Source organism: Panthera onca, chromosome B1, assembly GCF_046562875.1.
Source record: "Panthera onca isolate mPanOnc1 chromosome B1, mPanOnc1 haplotype 2, whole genome shotgun sequence".
In the NCBI taxonomy this organism is placed as follows: Eukaryota; Metazoa; Chordata; class Mammalia; order Carnivora; family Felidae; genus Panthera; species Panthera onca.
This window is the reverse complement of record NC_138342.1, coordinates 53039414-53063066: the sequence shown is the minus strand read 5'-3', so window position 1 is coordinate 53063066 and position 23653 is coordinate 53039414. Positions and strand designations below refer to the sequence as shown.

Genomic DNA, 23653 nt, shown 5'->3' with positions numbered 1-23653 from the left:
CCAAAAATGACATGATCAAATGCTGTTGAGAAGTATGGCAACAAGATGACTGCAATCTTAACAAAACCAATTTCAGGGGAGTGGACTATGCCAATGTGTGATTTAAAATAGGAACTAGAGATGCATGTATGGAAAAATAATTTAAGAAATTGTGTTCTGAAGGGTAGCAAAACTGTTTGATAGCTACAGAGAGAACTGAGATCAAGTGAGATTGATAGTTTATTGTTGTTATTTGTTTGCTGTGCTTCACTTTGTTTCCATTGAAAAATTCTGGAAAACTGTATTGAGGTCATATGAATGACTAGGTGAGAGATAGAGATTAAGAGAAAGAGATAGAGAGAGAGAGAGAGAGAGAGAAACTGAGTATGTAAAAGGGATAGTAGATAATTTGAAAGATTACTCTCAGAGAGTAGAGATGAGGTTCTTAATTCAAATAAAGATACTTTTCATTGGTAAAAGTAAAAACACATTTCAATTTTTCATAAGAAAGAAGGGAGAGAGGGTGGCTACAAGTGCACATAGGTTTGGAGATTTGGTGATCGGAAAATAAGCAAGTTTCTTTAATGACTTCTATTTTCTCAGCACACAGAAAAATGTACCAGCCAGAGATCACAAAGGAATAGAGCTTCTAAGGAATAAGAAGAGAGAGGAGAAGCTACAAAATAATCATGCTGGTGCTGAAAACCAAAGTTAACTAAGGAAATAATACTAAAATTGTCTTGCAGCATTGTAGGTCCCATTTGGATTGGGGGCCATGATTTGAAGGCAATGAATAATTACATATACATGTATTTTTTTTCCTTGGACAACACTGAGCTCACAGTTTTCCTCTCTATACCGTTATGTGAATTTCTTTAACCTCAAAATAAATAATACCTTAAGCATAATCATTATCTTCCCCCAAACTCATTTCATACCTGGAGTTCTCTGAGAAAATGGCTCCATCCCTATTCCTCTCTAATCCATTACCCACGCTGATCTGTCAAACATCATTGTGATCTCAGTATTTCCCTGCTTAAAATTTGTGTAATGACCTCAAACAATAAAACCTCTAAGGTGTGACCTGGTATCCTTTTCCCTCTCTAACTTTATCTCTGCCATTTTAAGTCTTCTATCACCCTGATCTTTTAGTTTTCTCTATCTCCTCGTTTGCTCTCCACCAGTTTTCTTTGTTTGCAAGGATTTTGCCCCCTAATGCACATTAATGCACTCTAATGACCCCCCCTTAATGCAAATGCAAATTGGATAATTTTCCTTTTTAATTTTTTGTTTTAATCTCAGCAGAGGCTCAGCTTCCTTAAGAAGTCTTTTTGATATTCCAGTCTAAATTAGGTATCAATTTTCACTTCCATGCTCTTTCTTTTTTTCTATCATAATCATATTTATAATTATTCATGTAATACTGTTAAGACTCATAAAGGCAGAGACATGTCTATCTTATTTACCTCTGTAACCTAGTACCAAGCAAAATTTCTGTCCTGCTCATCTGCTGAAAGGATTTTGTTGAACTGCTGGTGAGAAAGATACACTTACCACCTTAACTTACTTTTACATTTCTTTCTGTTTTCAAAGTTTCTATGGAAGGTTAAATAACAGTGTTGTATATGGTATCAAAATAAGTTTTTAAGTTAACAAGCATTCATTAAAAGAAAATAAATGCCTTTTGTTTCATAAATGATCACTTATTTCCAAATAGGCAGAATTGTGGATTGACACTTCATGTCTTTGAAAATAAATAGTGTTTAAAGTGAGAATGGTTTTACTGTAGAGGATGAAAGAAGAAAAAATGGATAACTTAGCAATGAATGGTATTGGCTGCTACAGCAATCCTATTATAAGAAAAATAATATTTTAAATCTTTTCCTAATCATTTGACTACAAGAATGTCCCTAATACTATCAAAAAGCTCTTCTTATCTTTCAAATACCTTCACATTCTCTCTGAATTTATACGAGCATTAAGGCTTTGCTATCGCTATAATTAGATCTACTGAAAAAAGTCCCTTCTCATTTTTGTCAATTCCTGATTATTCATGGTGATGGCAAAAAGCCTTAGCATGGATTACTAAAAACCCAAATCATTTATAGCACATGAAAATTAGCCAAAATTCATTATGTCTATCAAAATTTTCTGTTGAAATACAAGTTCCCCTTTCAGCTTTAGCAAATTTCCATTGATGCCTGAATAAATGCTCATAAGTGTATGTACTGAATTCTGAAAATAGAAAAGATATATACGGTTGATTAGTTTTATGTAATCTAAGCCCTAAAAGGTAATCAAACCATCAGTTTGGTGGTTTTCAATTGGCCCACATATTGAAAGTTGGAATAAAAGTTTGGTTTTATTAGCCATGCAGAAGAAAGAAAGATACCAGAGGTTAGGGAATGAGCAGAAATAAAAAAAAAAAAAAAAAAAAAGATAAACTCTATTAACACTTATTTGACCACCAACAGAAATGTTAACACAGATACCCAAAGAACATTTTCTTTATGTGATTCTGAATAGTTCAGTCACAATCTTCATGCTATGTCTTTCATTCATTTATGTGTTACATAACAATTTAGGATCGCCTACTGTGGTCGAACACTGTGATAAGTATTATGAATGTAAAATTGAGTAAGACACATTTTATATCCTTTATAGATCATAATAATTTGTACAGTATAAATATGACTGATATCAGAATAGATGCTTTGTTGAATCAAATAGTTCTAAAATGGAGTAAAATGTAAAGTAAATGCCTAACATCGGACTCCTCCTGAAATCAATATAATGTGAATGATACACCAGCTCACCCATGCTTTCTCCCAAATATAACAAAATTTATGAAGCTCTTAACACCTACTAATTATCAATTAATTAATTAATTTAATAACAAAATTTCAAGCACCTACTATGCACCTTACTGTTCTATGAGCATCGGGGAAAATTAGCATTTCTTCAACACACTTGTATTAATAACAGAGTTAATGAAAACTATACTCAAAAGACTACCTAAGTTTTAAGTACATATAAGTATTTGTTTTTCATAATATAATTTCTTATAAGCTCCTGCAGCATAGAAGTCACTGAAAATACACATATTCCAGACATGTTTAATTTAAATACTTAAATATTTGATTATCTGAATGAATAGGCTGGTATTTATGATTCCGAAGCTTGTGAAACACTTTTGAAATTAATGCAAATATTGTGTTATATGTAATCTGTGTATACTAGTCAAAATAATGGCATTATTCACCAAACAAACACTGCATCTGTTCCAAGGAAAAGCTTAGTCTCTTATTTCTTTTGACAGTGTGCAGACCTGGGTTCTTCAAAGCCTCACCTCACAGCCAGACCTGCAGCAAATGTCCACCTCACAGTTTTACCCATGAGGAAGCTTCAACCTCTTGTGTCTGTGAAAAGGATTATTTCAGGAGGGAGTCTGATCCACCCACAATGGCATGCACAAGTAAGGAAACCCACTGATACTTGGTGATCCGAACTTTCACCACTCCGAAGAAAGAGCATGATGAAGCCTGTTGCATTCTATCACCATTTTCTCTAAAACAGGCATAATGTTTAATCTTCCAAAATAGCTATTTTTTTTTACCAAATTTCAATTTTCTTGAGTAAGCTTTGGAATGAGTCTCTTTTATCACTCGCTGTTAGAAGCATTCATTTTCCCTAATTTCACATTCAACATCTAAGACAGATAAAGTATATTTTATTTTATTTTGTGATTTCTTTTAGTGTTCAGGATGGCTAAACATGACTTTGATGAACCCACTTCGCTATTCACAGTAATTTTTTTTTTCATTCTTCTCCCAACCCAGGCTTCTGATCACATAAGCATACAATAAATGGCACTTGTGCCTTTTTTTTTTTTTTTTCTTATCTGCCACACTAAACTACAAGGGCCAGTGAGAAGGTCATCTATAAAAAAAGGTAGGAAACACCACGTGGAGTGGTGAGGGTTGGCAAATAGGATTTAGGAGTCAAATATAAAACCAAATTTTTAGCTAGGACTTTCAAGCAGTTGTCATGTTTCTTATTAGGGAGTGCCCCTAACTCTAATTAATTATAGCACATAATCATATCATAAGAATAATGAATAGTAAATATTTAATTCCAACCTTCGCGGTGGAAACATCCACATTCTTCAATGTCTTTGGTGTTTTGTTTTTCTAGCATTCCACAGATTTCTGAGAAGGAAGCACATTTATGTATTTGACAGAAATCCTTTCATAAATTTTCCACATTCAGAGTCTATGGCAAATGAAACAAAAACTCAAAATGAAAGGGAAGAAAGTAAATCCCCTCTCCTCATTACATTCAATATCCATGACCTTGCCTTGTTTTATTATTTTTGATCCCAGGAAGATGTCGTCGCTCTCAAAGATGATGACAAAACTTTTTGAAATTTAGTATTTATTCTAGGACATTCATTCTACTATTAAATATAAATAGGAATACAATTCCTTTAATAAATTGTCAAAAACTGAAATTTTATCTGAATTTCAAGGGCTGAATTCCACAGTGTCAGTGAGACATATTTTCATAATTTCTCAAATCATTGATATTAATTAGCTTTGTATTGCGAAAGACAATTCTTTTATCACCAGACTGATAGCTTTACGAGTTAGATGGTTACTAATTATAAACAACTCCTATTCAAATAGACATTATTGTATACACTTTGGGGAGGTTCCATTTGAATAGAGGAGATAAAACTATGATTGAAAGTGATACACTTTGGTTGCAGTAGAGATGATTTCAATTATTCAGAGCAAAAGGATGTCCAAGTAGAGGGAAATGTGGATAGACAATAGGCTGGTAAATTAGGGAGAGAAAACCATGTCTTGAATTATCTTTTAAATTTCCTTAGTTTCCTAATAATTATTTTCTTTAAGTGATCCAGCCATGATCTTTCTCTTTCTCAGCACAGAATTGAGTCTCCCTTTCTGTAAGTTTGTTAGGTTTGGGATGAGACTGTGCTCTGGTGGCAAGGACTGCTTCGTCCTCTTAAAGGACTTGAGGCTTCAAATTTTCTGTTTTCAGGTGTGTGAATTTCTAATACTGTGTTTCAAAAGAACACTAATTTGTACACATTTCTCAAAAGACTGTTGGGACTTGTATAGAAGATCTTGCTAACATATATTCTGTGAGTGCATGCGTTCCGTTTTTAGTTGCATTCATAACACCACAAATACTGCAAATGTTTCCCTTGAATGGGTGGCTTGATTGATGTTCTCATGTTCACATGAGTATCTTGAATTTTTCTTTCACTTTGGATCTTTCGAATTAAATTTATGGTTCCAATTCCTTCTATCTATCATCTATCTATCTATCTATCTATCTATCTATCTTTCTATCTAAATCTGGAAAATAGAATGTTATAAACTTATAGGAAAAGAAAAACAAAAAAGTTTCTGATGAATCTGCTTAAATCAAGGGTACGTAGCCCTGTTTTGGTTCACATATCACATATATTAGCAGGCTGTGGAATTTCATTACATTATTTTTAGGTGTATGACCATCTGAGCTGCTACTTTCTACCTCTACTTTAGGGCTTCACTTGAATTTGAGTTTTCTTTTCACATTAAGAGGCAGATGTGTCCCCACAAAATTTTGAGGGACTGTTACTGGCACAACCAGAAGAAAAGGGAGAGTCAGACTCTGATGTATTTGTACAGATTTAGAGGAAAGGTGTTAAATTTGGTTTCATTTCAGTTGGCAGGGAGGAAAAAAAGTTTGATATCTTTCTGAACGAGACTTATTTCAAGTCTGTTTACCTTCACTTCAGAAGTAAACCTGTAACATTTTGACCTCAAACAACATTTTCTCCGTAACTTTCCACTATTAAATCTGTAAAAAATTAAGACTTGTATTTCCATCTTAAGTAATTGTTTCAACTTAAAAGTAACTGTTTTGTGTTGAAATGTGTGAGGTTGTATGTATGGCAAAATTCACAGAGTTCATCCATAAATGTAGTCAAGGTGGGGATTATTTTGCCAAAAATGACAACTTTTGGGTTATGGGGTCCTTTAATTTAAAAGACATTTTGTAAATACCAGGTAGCTTTTTTTTAATCACCTTATTTAAATTTAGTCTTCAACAGTCATGGCTTAATGAATGTTAGGTAGAAATTAATAATAATCTCTATGTTTAAAACAACAAATATTAAGATAAATAGGCTATGCCATCCCAAACAGCTTAATTTATGCCTATGAACCATTCAGCTACCACTATAGTCCATTCTGTTCTCTGTTGGGAAATCTTTACTTGTCAACTCTGAAACAAATAAAAATGTATTTTTACTTTGGGAACATCTGACCATATAACATTAACACCTAACTGAAGTTATAACGCTAAGTATTTGGTAATCAACTGTAAAATAGACATTATGCAATTCCTTTTTTAAAAGACTTAATTTTTTATAGCAGTTTTAGGTTCACAACAACATTCAGAGAAAGGCAGAGACTTTCCATATACTCCTGGCCCGCACACATGCAAAGCCTCCCCCCTAATCAACACCCTCCACCAGCATGGTATACAGTTGTCACAGCTGATATAGAATTGATTTTAGTTCTCTTCAGTAAGCTAATTATTAGTTTCAGAAATAAAGTAACATACAAAAGATATTGTTATTACTTATATATCCTCATTCTGCTGATCCTTCAAGATCTGAACACTTTCATTCTTACCCTCATGGTGTTTTTGAGAGTTATTTATAAAATATATTTCTGATTTCCCATTAAGTAAAATTCACAGTTTACAGAGCCATAGTACTAAAACAATATCAAAGTAAGTGAAGTTTTATTACACATTGTAGTGTCCGACTACTTTAGATTTTTCTTGACACATGAGAGAGATTTCAAATGCTGTTGGTGATTTATCTGTGGATATGCAATTTATTTTGAGGTAAGCTAAGGCTGTTTTACTTGCTGCAAAATTTGTAGTCAAGAGCCACACTGGCAAATCCTATTTTCACTTGTGCTCATTGCTTAGTAAATCCTTCATGTGTATTCCCTAGGTTACTGGGACAGATCTCAATGAGGAAGTAATCAGTTCAATCCCCAAGGAGAATTTTTCCTTGGATTTGCCAAAGGACTTACCACTTTTTGAATGTATAATTTTTTATATAACATTATTTTTGCATACATAGTTTTACTTCATACTTCCTTATATTTACAGTAAGCAAAACATCTGTTTTAACGAAATGAGTAGTTATAGCAATGCCAAGATAAGTTATTCCTATAGGGTATAAATCCCACTATTGTCCCTACAAAACCCGAAAAAGATTTTTCGCTTATTACAAATTGAAGACTGTTGCATTCTCCCTACTTAAAAGATTGATTGCAAATCTATTTTTTTTTCTTCAGACCAGGGACTTGTGTAGTAAACAATGCTTAATGTTGTCATCTTAAAATATGTTTTTCTCACTTTACTTTGCAAACCAGGACCCCCCTCTGCTCCTCGGAATGCCATCTCAAATGTTAATGAAACTAGTGTCTTTCTGGAATGGATTCCCCCTGCTGACACTGGTGGAAGGAAAGATGTCTCATATTATATTGCATGCAAGAAGTGCAACTCCCATGCAGGTGTGTGTGACGAGTGTGGAGGTCATGTCAGGTACCTCCCCCGGCAAATCGGCCTGAAAAACACCTCTGTCATGATGGTGGATCTGCTCGCTCACACAAACTATACCTTTGAGATTGAGGCAGTGAATGGAGTGTCCGACTTGAGCCCAGGAGCCCGGCAATATGTGTCTGTAAATGTAACCACAAATCAAGCAGGTAAGTGTGATGTCCAACCAAATCATGTACCTTGGGCCGAGCTCTGTCAACTTTCTCCGTAGCTAAGTGAGGGCTAAACTGTGAGATCTATAAGAGAACTTCTCATAAACCAGAGGGCCAGGACTTAAAGTAGAATACATCTCAAAATGCTTCCTATAAAATAAAAGCTAGGGCTTTCTTAGCACTCTCATCCATGGACAGGGGGTTAAGAATAAGGTAATTTTCCATTGAATTTTTTTTATTACTAAAAAGACATTTTTGGCTCATTCGTAGCAAAATTTTATCTCAAATTTCACACATGCAATTATCATAGCTCAAATCTACATATTTTGTTGTTTTCTTTATTTCATGTTTTTTGTTTATTTTATTAATTTAACAGATAATCAATCGGGTTCTGTTTGCTTGTTTGTTTGGCACCACAGCTGAATTTTCTTTACATATTGAAATAGGCTTTTCTTGTCATTTCTATTATTATAATAATAAAAACGTACAAAATGAATTTTTCTTTGCCAAATCCACTTATCAAAATTAGAATAACTGTGAACTATACATGAAAACACATTTATGTTCCATATAAAGCTCTTGAAATTTCTCGAGAGTAATTATTAGACGGTAGAGAATTCAGGTCTGCTTGTGCTAAAATTCCCCCATAGTTTCCACTCAGATATTCCATTTTAAGTAAATCAATATAGAGGGCGTCTTTCCTGGTAAAATAAAAACCAAAGATAAACTATGATTAAATTAAAATTCAACCTGTTTTGTAAGAAGAATTGTTCAAAGCCTATGGATAATTTATGACTTGTTTTTGTCAACAACGGGGTATCTGGGTGGGATGAGGCATTAAATGTCACTTCCCTCTATTCCCTGGCCACAGCTCTCAGTCCATGGGCATAAAATCGCCATCTCATTAGCACACCAGGTGGACTTTCATCAGTGAAGACATCGTTGCTAGCAGTACTCACAATGAAATAGGATATGTTTGGCTGAATCGTTTTGGACTTAGTTCATATAAACATTAGTGTAAGTTTGTAGGTTGTAGAATGACTTGGTTGACTGGAGAATGCTGTCGGTAATCACATCTTGGCCAAAATAATTTGAATTGTTGAATGTGTCAGGTAAATCAAGCCATTACTTCTTAAGATCAAAAAGTGCATGCAGTCGAGTTCATAGTTGTTTCTGACTGATCAAATCAAGGGAAGTGTTCAAGAGCAGCCTGGCTAACATGAAATTAATTGAGTAATTTATTACGAATCATTTTAAATAGTCTAGATATTCTTGTCCATGTTGCATAGATGTCCACAGCATTTTTTTTATTCTTAGAGAAAACATTGCACACATAAATACCACTTCCTTAAATGAATCATTTATATTTTTCTCCATTTACTCCCTAACCTAAGGTGGAACTAACAAAAGTGTTAAAGAACTGGATAGAAATAGTGAAAATTAAGTTTTCTTTCACAATAGAGTCAGCTGCTGGCAATACTGGTGTATGTCGATATTCCATCACAGTATCTAGATGGCACAAGTGTTCAGTAAATGCAAACTGTCTTCCCACATCAGAAGAACACTGACTTTACAGCATGTGATTTCGGGTTTCTCATGTAACATCTTTCAACTTTACATGGTTCTGTGTATGAATCTTCCATTAACATATTGAAAACATGTTTGAATATGTATTCAATGACTGAATACAATCACTGAGAGTTATGTTCCTCAGGGAGAATAATTTCTAGTTTGCATAACCTCAACTTACTTGAAAGATATTTCTCTGCTGAACTATATATAGGAAATGACTGTATATATTTAAGATAACGTACTAATAAATATTTTCTCTAGTTGTCTTTGACTTGGTAGTCTGTTCAGACTGTAAAGTGTGGTTTTGATGTATAAATACCTTAAATACCATGAAAGAATAATTTTCATCCAACTGTTCAAGGCACTGCTATCATGTAAAACAAACATTTGTATTTAGAACAAATGTTTTGTTGACTCTTGGTTGCTGATTTTTTCTGAGTTCTCAGGGTACACATACTGCCAAAGGCTTGCAAATCTATCCAAAAAAAAAAAAAAAATCAAAACAAGAAGACATTTTTCTCAGTATCTGACATTTTAGGTGAACCAAAGTCTCAATTTTCACCAAAATTGTAAACTTCAAATACCTCCTAAGAAGTCTTATATTGAATAATTATTGATGCATATTTATCAATTACCAGCATAATAGAAAGTGGGCTTAGTAGTTTTTAATATTTGAATATTTTAAGCATTAAATTAAAGAAAATTATTTGTGCCATATGTGTTTTTTATATAAAATTTCTTTCAGCGAATTTTAACTTTATTTTCAATCTTTTAAGGACTTCTTTTTGAGAAATGCGTTTCTTAATTTGTTTCAGATTTGTAATTTGTTTTGGCATTTTCTGATTGATTTATTTTTTGTGACATGACCACAATATGTTGTTGACTACAATAAAAAGCCATCCTTAAAATAGGTTAATAAATGTTTTATTCATTGTCTTACTGTGGACTATAGCCCAGGAGACAGTATTTCAAATTGGTCTTAAGAATTGCTCCAAAGCATGTCAGTTTACAGAGAATTCTATGCAAAAAGGGAATGGGTATTTATCCTTGCAAGCAGTTCTCCATCATATAGTTGCGTGTCACTAGGTATAATTGGTCTGGTAAAAATTAAGGTTTACTGAGTTCCACATAGAGATGTGAAAGACCCTTACGTCATCTTAATACATTATGTTTGTTTCTTATCAGATTATTCAAAAACATTGCCTGCATGCCTCCACTTAACTTATTTTCTGGTTTGTCTTGTTTTTGGTTTCTCCTCGAGGTCACTTGAGATGGTCACAGACTGGCTGGGCATCAGTCATCTACTACAGTTTTAGTGCATAGTATGAATTACCTAGATTCAAAATTATATTTATAAAGTACAAGAAGAAAAATAGCAATTTTTTTTGTAAGATGGGAACCTTGCATTAAACTAGGAACTGAAATTGATTAGGTAACCCTAGCTAACTAGGTAACCCTAGTTTTATACAGTATTTAAAACATTTTCCCAGTCATTATATTATTATGAAGTCTAGTATCTTACTCTTGCGAGAAGTTGTCTAAATTCAAATGGTACTTTTTACATGCAATTTAATAGTAAGGTCAAAATATAAGTTTGGGACACCTGGCTGGCTCAGTCAGTGGTCAGTTGATTTCTGGGTCATGACTTTGAGCCCCACGTTGGGTGTAGAGATTACTTAAAGAATAAAGCAAAACAAAAACAAAATATAAAGTTTTAAGAAAAGCTGAATACTAGAATTAGTTGGACTGTATGTTCCTTATAAAATGAAGCAAATAGTACTGAGGTTGATAGGAAAGCATTGTAAAATTGTGATGATTTTCATGGCCAAGAAAAAGAAACACATCTGAAAGTGAAAGAATAAGAAAAAAAAAGTAATTTACATGTGGTAAAGGAATACTATCTGTGGAGAAGGAGGAAATGATAGGAAAATTCATTGGGAATATGTTAATTATATAAGGATCTCTTAACAAATAGGTTGCAAAGTGGATAAAATGATGAATATGCAAACCATGAATTATTTAAAATTCTTAAACTTAAAAAAGGGATAATATTGACTGAGTTTCTCAATCTTCTAGTTACATGGATACATGATTGAATGTATAGATATATGAATAGAGAGTGAGTGATACATCAATACATAGTGTGAAAATTAAAATTCCACTGAAAGCAAATATTTTTAAGTTTCATTATCTGCTCACAAAATTGTGTGCATTATTATAGTCTTCTATAAACATATTTTTAATGTAGTGTGAAAATTAAAATTCCATTGAAAGCAAATATTTTTAAGTTTCATTATCTGCTCACAAAATTGTGTGCATTATTATAGTCTTCTATAAACATATTTTTAATGTTTTTATTTTAAAATAATTTTGCACTAGGCACACTGTAGCAAATGCTAAAATTTATATATGTATTTATATGTGTATATAAAATATGTATATATTTAAATATATACAAATGTATATTTTATCCCAAGAAAGAATAAGCTCATTCTAACCAAAACAAAAAACAAAAAACAAAAAACAAAAAAAAAAAAAACAAGACAAGGAAATCACTAACATTTTAGTATGCAAAGGGATAGAATTTTAATACTGGGGTAAAACAGACCAAACTTTAATTGTTTTGAATTAATCTTAGGCTTCTAGATTCTGTCCTCAGAGGGCTTAGTTGACATGATATGATTTGTAAAATGCAGCAAACATTTTGGAGGAGATGGCCCAACCTGTCCAGACTATCAGAAATATCACTAAGAAAGATGTCCCTATATTTTGATGGTTTTTATTTCTTGGTTCTTGTAAAGGTATCTGGGGTACACGATAATCCCATTTAATCAAGTACTTTCAGTTTGATGCCTTTCGTGCAGTTGACCATCATGATGTAACATAGGATGTTGAGACGATCAGGGTTCCCTGAAGACCAAATTATGCTGTAGACCTGGAAATTTAAGAGAATGCTGAAACAAGACAGTGAAAGTAAATTGTTGCTCTTGCCAAAGTGGCAAAAAATGTTTTCTGGTGGTTTCTGTTTATTGAGATGTTAAAGAAAAAGTTCATTGTCACTTGTTAGACCATTACTAAACAAAGATGAAGGTATTTGTTGATTTTTTTTGCCAGTGGAGACATCATATTGGCTGTATTTGTAATCACCACCTGATTAAATATGTTGTTTGCCAAGATTGTTGGTCTTCTACTCAGACCAAACAAGTCATTTAAAATAAGTTCATGACTCACATTCTTTATTCTTCTATATTTTTTTATGGTGGCACTGATTTCTACAGAGATACAATAAAGATTTGTGCTTACTCTTTTGGTAGGATGGAGATACTTTAGTTTGGCCATTACTATAGTTTTACAGCTTTTGTTTCAATGGGGCTCAAAGACAAAGAAAGCTTTCTTCCATGTGCAAGGTAAATTTTCCAATATACACCAGTGAACTGGTGAAAGGGTCAAAGGATAGGATGGAGAAGGCATCACTATGCCAGTTGTAATATGGGCTCTGGGCTGAATCTTATTTAATCACATTACCTCCATAACATCCACTCAGATCAGTGTTTCTGAATACATAGGGATTAATGCTAGCTCAGGCACAGGATTCAATAACTGGTAAAAGGTTTGGTCATTTACCCCTCCCCCTCTTTATTTATTTAGAAATGGTCAGAAATACTTTTCAGAAAAGCTGAAAGGCAGATGGACAATATTAACATATGTTGCTATTGCACAATCCTTCGTGAAGGGCAATCACCCTTATTATTTCACTGCAGCTTCAACTTCTGTGTTCTCAAGTACAGAGAATAGAAATGATGGAGATTTTGTTTATACATGTGGCACTGCGAATTTATTTCTTATCATTATGATAAGGAAAATGTCTTCTGGGCCTTTCCTAAAGTTATAATTAGTGGGCAGTTTCATAAGCCTTGAAAAATAAATCCACTTTAACACTTCTATTTCAGCAGGTCATTTAATACCTTCTTCTACATTAAACCAAGGAATTCCAAGTTTTTGAACATTATTTAACATTAGCCACCTTTCAATCCAGATTTTGGTCAACAAATTGAAGAAACATTTAGCACTCGTGCCAGTGACCTGGAGAAGCACATTGAATCCAGAATCATTAATCATGCATTTATACTAGCTGGAATTACATTGCTTCTAGCCCCTATGCATCTGAGAAACTCATAAAATCCATTTTTACACATATTTTCTAACCTTGGGAAAACTTAAGTTATAGAATCTTGTGAGTTTCATATCTAAGAAGCTTCTTGCCTCCATATGACTAGATAACTGGCTTTCAAATTTATGTCAGTATCCTGAGTTCAGATGGAGTAATAGGTTTGGTCAGGAAGAGAATTGTGTCCATCTATCAATTAACAATCTTAGATAAGGTGTGGGCTTGGTAATGAAGACATGAAGGAACCACTTCCTCAGTCACATGTGGAACAGCTGAATCAGGTAGCAAGACAGACTCTGTAAGTTTTAGAAGTTGATAGTATTTTGAATCATCTGAATTCTTCCACATATCTGCATTCCAGTGCTCAGGATTTCACTTTTTTTCCAATCAGTGGCCTCATTTCCTCATAAAGTGATGCAGTAAGTTCAATCATTTTTACAATTCAGAAACTCTGTGGAATAAGACTTGGATTTTTATTTGTAGCTCTGTTATCCTTTTCACTGTAAGAGGACTTTTGGCAGCTCAAGACAGTTGGAGCTGAAAATTTAAATTTTAAGTTTATTTCTTTAAATTCGGTAGTACAGTTGGATACAACCAATTCTTCCCATATTTCTATTTCTCATGCTTTTATAGTACTAAAACAGGTGGTATTTTGTCACCCAAAACATTACCTTCAAGAAGCACTTTATTTGAGGTGACCACGGCTGATGAAATGTATGCCAGGTATTGTTATATTATCAGTCCTTAATACTAAATAGGCCTTTGCTCCATTGAGATACAGCTAAGTGACGTCATAGGTTCTTTATTCCCATTCCCTTTAAGACTGTTACCCAAAACATTTCTCTTTTGGGAATAATTTTTGTTTATAATGTCCATTTTCTTATGAACAAAGTCTACTTTGGCTGGTTTAAACAGAAGAGGTCTTTAATACAGGATATTAAGTGGCTCATACAATCATAGAGAAGAAGAGATTCAAAGATTAGAGGCTATGTTTCCAGAATAAATGCTCAATACTCTACCGCCAAGTTGACCTGATGAAGGGAAACATTGCGACTGCAGTGGTCAAGCAGACCACTTGACTTGACTTTATTGTGGTGGGGGACTTGACTTTATTGTCATTACTGTTGCCCCTAGTAGCATTGATATTTCAGTCTCAAACTTGTACTGAAAAGACTTCAGTATTGTTACCAGAAAATATTCATATTTTGCTACCATCTTCATCAGTAGAAAGCCAAAAAAAAAAAAAAAAAATGAGAACTTCATGAAGAACCTGGTTTCTTAAGTTGCCTATCTGAATCTGTATCTTCCCTGGGCAAGTCTGTTTGATGGATCTCAAAATATATGACTTTTTGTAGCAGAAAAGGAACCTGGATTTTTTTGAGTTCTTATTTCTATGTTGGAGATATAAGGTACCTATGTCAGTTTTATAAATATATAAAGTGCCATTCAAATGATGATATACAATGAATTTATTCAAATTTGAATGAAAATTACTAGATGACAATTGCTAGACAAGTTATCTCTAATATTTTGGGAAAATCTGTTTGTTTGAGTTATTAAGATTCGTTTATCCAAACTCTTTCTTTTCCCCTTCCTTCCTTCCTTTTTTCTGTTTCTCTTTTCTTCCTCCCTTCCTTTGTTCTTACATATATATGTGTATATATGTGTGTATATGTATATGTATACATATGTATATGTATATATTCATATATATGCATATTTATATATTCATATATATGAATTTTATGTGATATATTTTATGTCTTTAATATATATAAATATTTGCATTTCAAGTGTTGAGGGTTGAGTTAATAAGTTGTCTCAACTCATGGCACATTACTATCTTTGAACTACACAAGGCTCTCACCTGGTTCATTGATTTTCTTATGTACTGCTATTGTCTCAAATCTGTCATTTTCATACATGAAAGAGAAGATTCTTAATATGTTGTGGTGTTTTCTGTCGTTGTTTATAAGTATTCGTATCAAATGTTTATTTAATATTGTAAACATATTTTTATTTTAATTTAATGGTATATTAAATTTTTCATTCTATCTACTCATTTTTCACCATAATCTAAATATTTTGTGGATCTACCCATGTGGCTTTTGGCCATCTGATGTGCTGCTTGTAACCGTCACACATTCACTATACTCTACATTATCAGCTCACCCAGTAACAGAGCTCTGGATTCTCTGAGTACCCAATCTGTGAACATTCTGTTTTCATTTTAAAGTCCTAATACAGTGAATTTCATTCAGTATATACAAATTTTCTTTTAGAAAAAAGAAAAGAAAAAAGAAAACAATAAAACTAGTAGACCACATTTTCAGTTCTTTTCCCATTTCACTGCACCATGTACTTAATAAAGTTTTATTGCCTTGAAAATGAAACACAGAGTAGAAACTGTGTGTGTGCACGTGTGTGTTAATCTGTTGCACAGAGCAGTGGATTAGTATGTTGGTTAAATTTCTAGATTGTGGAGCCAAACTTTCTGGTTTCCATACTGTCTTTGCCACTTACTAGCTGTGTGACTTGGGTAAGTTATTTAGACCTACCAGACACTAAATGATAGTGTCTATGACATAAGATGGTTGCAAGGATTAAATGAGTTACTATCTACAAAACAATTAGTGTAATGCCTAGCATGTAATAAAGTATTAATAAATGTTAAATAGCAGCATTTTAAGAAGACTTTCAATAATTTTCTAGATACTGTCAGTCCATGGGAGAACTATGAGATAAATAGGTTTTAGAATTTACAAGTATTATATCGACAAACTCAGGGAGGAAGTAAATAAGATACAAAGAAAAAAAAACATTCAAAGGCAAAAATAAACACATACAATCTCTAACTCAACAGATAAAAAAAGCAGCTGCTTCAAGGTTGGAGGAGTAAACAAGAAAATTATTTTCCAATAGTGACTCTATCTTCAATGATTTCCTAAAACATTGGGTTTTATATTAGCATTGAATTTTTTCTAACTTTGATAAAATATCCAGAGCAATAATGTAAAGAAACAAGAAAATAAAATCATCAAAGTAAGAGCAAGAATGGGGAAAACACCTTGAAAATTTAAAAAAATAATAATAATAAATAAAAATAAAAATCAGACTGAAAGCTCATAAAAACTAACAAACAAAAAGCCACACAAACAAAAAAGAAAACAGACAATACTTATCTGAATCCAAATATATTAGGAAAAAAATATGAATTTTGTTAATTACATCATTATTGTGTGTGGATCAATACTAATTTTGGTCCATTATTAAAGTTTTGAAGGAAAACTATCTAAGAGACAAATGTTGTTTAATTACATATCATGGACATCTCTACATTGTCCACACACAGATGCTTCTGTGACCAGATTATTATTTTGGCTACCAAAAGAAGCTTCTAATTTTGCCAACTGAAGCCACCCATCTACATGGAAATTTGACTTATGTGAGGTGCAAGTTCTGTGCTTGTTCCTATGCCTATGTGCTGTTCTGAAAACGTAGCTCAAAGATGAGGCTCTAATCTGATTAGTTTGCATATAATTCATCCCAAGGATTAGTGGATGGGGTAAATATTTTCAGAAACTATCAAAATTCTTGTTCGGTTCAGTGGCTTTAGAAACTTGTGAAAGATTTGGTTTCTAAAAGGCACTTGAGAGCCTTCCGTTTCCTCTCTTTCTCCCTCCTACAGACTGTGGTGACAACGACAGAGACAGCGATGGCTAACATGTTTCAGCACTTACTGTGTGCACATTGCCATGTGAAGAACTTGATTTGCGTTTTCTTATTTGATCCTAGCAATATCTTCATGACATAATATTATTATTATTCCCATTTTTAGGATGAAGAAACTGACGTTTAAAGATGTGAAGTGCTTTGCCCAAGGTCACAAATCTAGTAAGTGAGGGAATAGGAACCTAAACTAAGAAATTCTTCCCTGGAGCTATGATACTCTGAATCACTAGTGAATATTGCACATGCTATTTCCTTTACCTGAAACCTGTTTCTTTACATCATTGTCCTAGATAGCTCAGTTTTCCGATCTGCTTAAATTGCTGCTTCCAGGAGAAAAGCTTTCTCTGCTTTCCAGCTTAGACATACCTCTCTAAAAATAACTAAAAATAACTTGAAGCACGAAGCACTGTAACTATTTTCTCTCGTCTGTGTTTCTGGACTTGCCTTAGGGTCACAACAGTGCCTAACACTTGTGTTTGTTCAGTTTATAAATGAATGGGTTTCCATATTATGCAAATTAGTGTTTTAATTCCAGTTACTGGTAGTAATGTTGATGTATAATGTGTTTTAAAGATTTTTGGAAGTCTTCAAAAAATTCTGAACCAAATTTTTGTTTGTGTTGGGTGTTATTTATTTATTTATTTATAAATTAAGGATCCAGAGGCAGAGCCCTAATTGTAATTCATAGGTTTATGCTCTCCAGGACTTTAAAATAAAATATCGTTATTTAAGGTCCACCAATTTGCTGGTGTGCCTGCTTTCTTAACCTCTCTTCTTTAGACACTCCAATCTTGACAAAAGAATTCACTGAGGATGATTGAACCCATTCTAGAGAAGAATTTTATGTAATGATTGCTGTGCCATTTAAGGGCAATACATGATATTTTCAGTCTTAATGTGTTTAAGGACTCCACACCTCAATTTGTGATTCAATATATCCACAGAAGGGCCTGATAATCTACATATTCTCTCTCTGTCTCTCTGTCTCTCTGTTTCTGTCTCTGTCTCTGTCTCTCTGTCTGTCTCTCTCTCTCTCTCTTTCTCTCTGATACACACACACACACACACACACACACACACACACACACACACAGCTAATGATTCTGCTGCAGGGTAGGTTTGGCCCCATTTAAAAACAATGATACTTGTGAGAGGTTCTGATATTTCTTTCCTATCCTTCCTCTCTACGCAAATAGTGACAACTCCTTAATCAGGTTTGCTTGATGTTGCTTTTTCCCTAAAGCTGTCTACAAAATATCTGCTGACAGTCTGTTTTCACACCAGCAAGGATTTTGTTAATACTATTCTTTCCCTCTAATCTAGTTACTCTATTTTGCCCATTGCTCACCTGCAAGCTGGTTTTAAACTGCTCTTTCTTGTCAGTTCTGGTTGCAAGCTGATTTCCTATTCAACAGAAACATGGTCAATGATCCATTTCCTCTGTGAACCATCAAACATTCTTGTGGCTCAGCTCAGAATCAGAGCAGCTCAGCATTTGAACTATTCAATCATTTATCTCATTGGCATGTATGCTATGAACTTATTTGCGTAAAGATGCATATTGTAGATTGATATGCATAGAATATCAATTTCTTTAGAACCTTTACTCTGAATTGCCATTGCCCTTTATTACTAGTCCTTGAGAACTAAGTTTCAAAAGCATTCCCAATGGCCTGGTATCATGTAAATCTTCTTGGTGTGCTCTTTAGATGTATTATAATAGTGAAACCATAGATGCAAAATCATGTTTAAATTAAGCATATGCCTGAATTGTCTATTAAGTTCGAAACAAAGTTTACTTAGAATACGAATTTTTTGCACAATTTATTGGAATGACTTGTTCATGTTATTTTCCCAAAATGGACTGTCATGCATTCAAATACGCAATATTTATTCAGTACCTCCTGCATTCATTATACTCTATTGAGCATTCTAAAAGGTACACAAGTATTTGAAGACATGTTTCATCCTTACACTATTTTATCTGCCCACTGAAGAATTAAATAAGGTCTAAAAAGGAAAACAATTAGAAAAGAATTAATGACAATTTGGATATTAAACTGAGAAATAATAGCATCAGATTCATCTCTGAATGACATTATGTATTGACTTGTTGACTTCACATTATCTTTTTTTTTTCTATTTTGTCTCCTTTATCACATGTACATCTGTAAAGTCGTTCATTCAAATCCACTTAGTCATGATATACAGGTTCATTTATTAAAAATAGTTGACAAACCACTTTTTAACTGCCTTTATGTCTATTTAAATGGTCATGCCTTGTTTGGTAAACATCAAGAAAGCATAATAATCTTTACTGATAATGGCCTATTGTTGAGTGATATACTAACACAAAATGAAGTGAGGAAAAAAAATATCCTAAGATTATTTGACTGTGGAGAGCACTTTCATTTACTCTGTTCTATCTAATTATATTACTAATTGAAAGTATATCTAATTTTATTAATAATTGAAAGTATATTTGACACATTTTTGGAATGAAGCTGAACAAGCTATTTTGTAGCTTGACACGATGGTCCCAGTATCTTCTTTATCAAAACAAGCATCTAACTTGAGGACTTTTTTTGAAGATAGGAATATTTTCCATTAAACAAAATATACTTTGAGTGCTAGCTTTTTGATCTTATTTTTTACAAATTTTCCTCCATTAGTAAAAAAAGAGAGGCTAGTTTATTTAATCTTCAAGCTTAGGAGGCTTTGCAAACTGATGTTTAAATTATGAATAAAGCAATGATTTCCTTTAGACTTGTGGTACAGATCAAATATAAATAAATATTATTGCAATTGTGCAGTTTTTCTGCTTTAGTTATATCTGCCTATTCAAAGTACGTGTCAGAATTACTAAAAAAGGACAAAAAATAACAAGTATTGGCAAGGATGTGGAGAAAAAGTAACTTTCGTGCACTCTTGGTGGGAATGTAAACTGGTACAGCCACTGTGGAAAACTGTATTGGGGGCGGGGCTCAAAAAATTAAACATAGAAATACCATTTGACCCAATAATTCCACTGCTGGGTATTTACTCAAAGAAAATGAAAGCACTAATTCAAAAAGATATATATACCCTTCTGTGTAGAGATAAGATATGGAGCAACCTATGTGTTCATCACTAGATAAATGAATATACACCTATACATACATTAGAATATTATGCAGCATTAAAAATGAGATTTTGACATTTCTGAGAGCATAAATGGACCTAGAGGATATTATGCTAAGTGCAAAAGCAAATATATGATTTCACTCCTATGTGAAAAATGAAAACAAGACAAATGAGTACACAGACAAACAAAAAGCAAAATCAAACCTGTAAATACACAGAACAAACTGATGGTTGCCAGAGGAACAGGGGTTGGAAAAATGAGCAAAATTGGTGAAGAGGAATGAGGGAAACTGGCTTCCATTTATGGAACGAATAAGTCATAGGAATAAATAGAATCAATAATATTGCAATAACATATGGTGACAGAGGGTGGCTATACTTGTGGTGAACATAACATACAGAGATATTGAATCACTGCCGTACAACTGAAACTAATGTAACATTGTGTGCCAACGATACTCAAAAAGTTTGAAAAAAGTAATAAAGTGAATTTAGAGGATCTCTATTTTTTAAGTAGTTTTTATTTTTCCCTGATAAAATAGTAAATGATATTCAAAGATGAAAACTTTTATTATCCTATAAAGTATTAATCTTTCAGGTTATAATTTCTGTCATCAATAGTCTCTTAACTTTTTTCTAATTTTTTTGTTTATTTCTTTTGTTTATTTTTTTGTTTATTGTTCTAGTTTATTTATTTTTGAGAGACAGAGTGAGCAGAGGAAGGACAGAAAGAGAGGAAGATAGAATCCGAAGCAGGCTTCAGGCTCTGAGCTGCCAGCACAGAGCCCGACGTGGGGTTCGAACTCACAAACTGTGAGATCATGACCTGAGTCTAAGTCAGATGCTCAACCAACTGAGTCACCCAGGTGCCCCAATAGTCTACTCTTATTAATAAGTCTTCCTTTGTTATTAGTTATACTTAACTAACCCTCTATAGATATTAAGGGAAATACTTCTATTTTATTTTAGTTGTTTTTAATTTTTTTAAGTTCATTTATTTTGAGACAGAAAGCACTCTCTCTAATGGGGGGAGGGGCAGAGAGAGACAGAGGGAGAGAGAGCATCCGCATCCCAAGCATGGAGCCTGACATGGGGCTTGATCCCATGAACCAGGAGATCATGACCTGAGCCAAAATCAAGAATTGGATGCTTAACTGACTGAGCCACCCATATCACTGAAATAGTTCTATTTTATACAGAAAAAAAAAAACTGTCTCTAAAAAGTAAATTGGTAGTATTTCAAAGTTATCATGGTAATGGGAATTGTGGTAGTAGCTTAGTGATTTATTTTTTAAACAATCAAAATTATGTGTGAGAATAAAAGGATTCAAAAATTAAATGAGTAATTTTTAACATTTTTAATATGATGCTGATATTGATACTTTCAGAGAGACACTAGTCATTCAGTTGTCCATGGGATTTATGTATACATCTCAGGGGATTAGGACTGAAAACATCAGTGGGTTGCCCCTTAAAACTGTGCATCACACCTTATGTAGTTGGTAGGAGACTTTAATGTCATGTAGCATGACTTTACTTTTTAAAGTCTTATTATTAATATTTCTGGCCCTACCATTACTTTATCTCTTTTAAAGAAGAAATCCAACACTGTATGTTACTCTGCTGCCTTTAATTGGGAAGATAGTATTCACAAATTTGGTTATTGTACAGATAGTATTCACAAACGTGGTTATTAGTGATAGTATTCACAAAGTTGGTTATTAGAGACAGTATTCACAAAGTTGGTGGTTAGAGATGGTATTCACAAACTTGGTTATTGTAGATAAAGTATTCACAAACTTAATTATTATAAGGCAGCAGAGAAAATAAATGTTCTACTATTATGTGTTTACAAGATATCTCACAGTCTTTTTTAGTTAATTCCATATGAGATGAGATTTTTGGACTCAAAATTGTATGAAATTTTATAAGGACTAACCATGACTGTTTTGAAAAACAACTACTGTTTGTTTTGTTAGAAAATGACCTTGATAGTACAATTAGACTCTGGTTTAACAACAATTTACCCTTCCTTGATTTTATTTGTTTTGTCTTAGCAATGTGAATAGTTTTTTTCATATTGAATCAAAATTTATCATAAAATTCTTGACTAAATGTTTTTTACACTTAAAAATGTTGGCAATAATAATAATTGTAGTAGAAACACGTGACTCTATATGCCAAGTTGTTCCAATTTTATAGAGACATGTTAACTATATCTCTTTAACAAAATATCTAAAATATTTTTGGTGAGATTGGAAATAGCAACGTAATTTATCCTTTATTCCTGAAACTGGTCCTCTCCCAAATAGTAATGCAATAGCCCTCACATTCCTCACCTGCATTCAACCCTTACCTTTTGTTCTGAGAAACTAAATGGATTTCACATTCATCTAATACAACCATGACTTTGGTTTTTGAATTCTCCTATATAAGAGCCATTTTTTTCATACATGATATTTTCTAAAATACAAAAAACAGAAGAGATCACCCATTCATTACCTTATTTATTCCTCATACCAATTCATTGAAATATTTAAGCTGTTTCTCTATTTTGCACACAAGTAATAGACTAGAGCTTTAAAGTCATAGTTGCCTGACTCTACAGTAGCCAGGAAGTTGCAAGTAACATAACTTCAACTAGCATGTATTTAAACAATACAGAAAATATATTTTATCATTGAAAGGTACATGTTTCAGCAAGAGTTTGGTCATGGATCAGGCTCTGTTTTTCCAAGGTTTATACTGCCTAACCTTCTTCTGGATCTGCTTTGGCTTAGGATGGAATTCTCCCATGGTAGTAAAATAGCTGTAGCAAATTCCAGACCTCATATAACACATCATACCAGAAAGAAGGAAATTCCTTGTCCTCCATTTATCAACCAAGACTCCTAGATTTCATTAACAGGGGCCAGCTTGAAAGACTGAACTGAACCCGTCACTGTGACGAGGTGTTGGGAATAAACCAACTGGGGCATTCCCCATAGACCACCCCTTGGCCTTTCCAAGAATGCCCCAGAGTCAATCCCATCAAAACTGAAACTGTGGCACAATAGAGGGTACACGGAATGCACTTGGGGATTAGAACTCAGCTTGTTTTCTTGGCCACATGCAGTGTTCTTTATTCTAATCCATAAATGTTTTATGAAAGATTGTCTAATAGTATTTCAAGTGTCTTCATGAAACACTCAGCTCCTGGAACACCTAGCCCTTCTTTTTTGAAAAACAAATTTCTTTTTTGGATTTTTTTTTGCATTTCATTTTGTAATTTATT

At 33.3% G+C, this 23653-nt stretch overlaps 1 protein-coding gene across 11 annotated transcripts in view; it reads left to right on the top strand.

The window, feature by feature from the left end:
• Positions 1–23653, top strand: part of EPHA5 (EPH receptor A5) — a 342710-nt gene that overhangs the window by 172988 nt on the left and 146069 nt on the right. For 4 of the 11 annotated variants that reach the window (XM_060654961.3, XM_060654959.3, XM_060654960.3 and 1 more), the window contains exons 4-5: positions 3299–3454; positions 7446–7781. The exons of 4 other annotated variants lie outside the window; for them this stretch is intronic. In XM_060654961.3, coding sequence (XP_060510944.2) covers positions 3299–3454; positions 7446–7781 — 492 coding nt within the window. Of the gene's footprint in view, positions 1–3298; positions 3455–7445; positions 7782–9178; positions 10122–17362; positions 17419–23653 lie in introns of those variants that run through there. 3 more of the 11 variants (XR_009616374.3, XM_060654967.3, XM_060654963.3) reach the window with 3 other exon arrangements.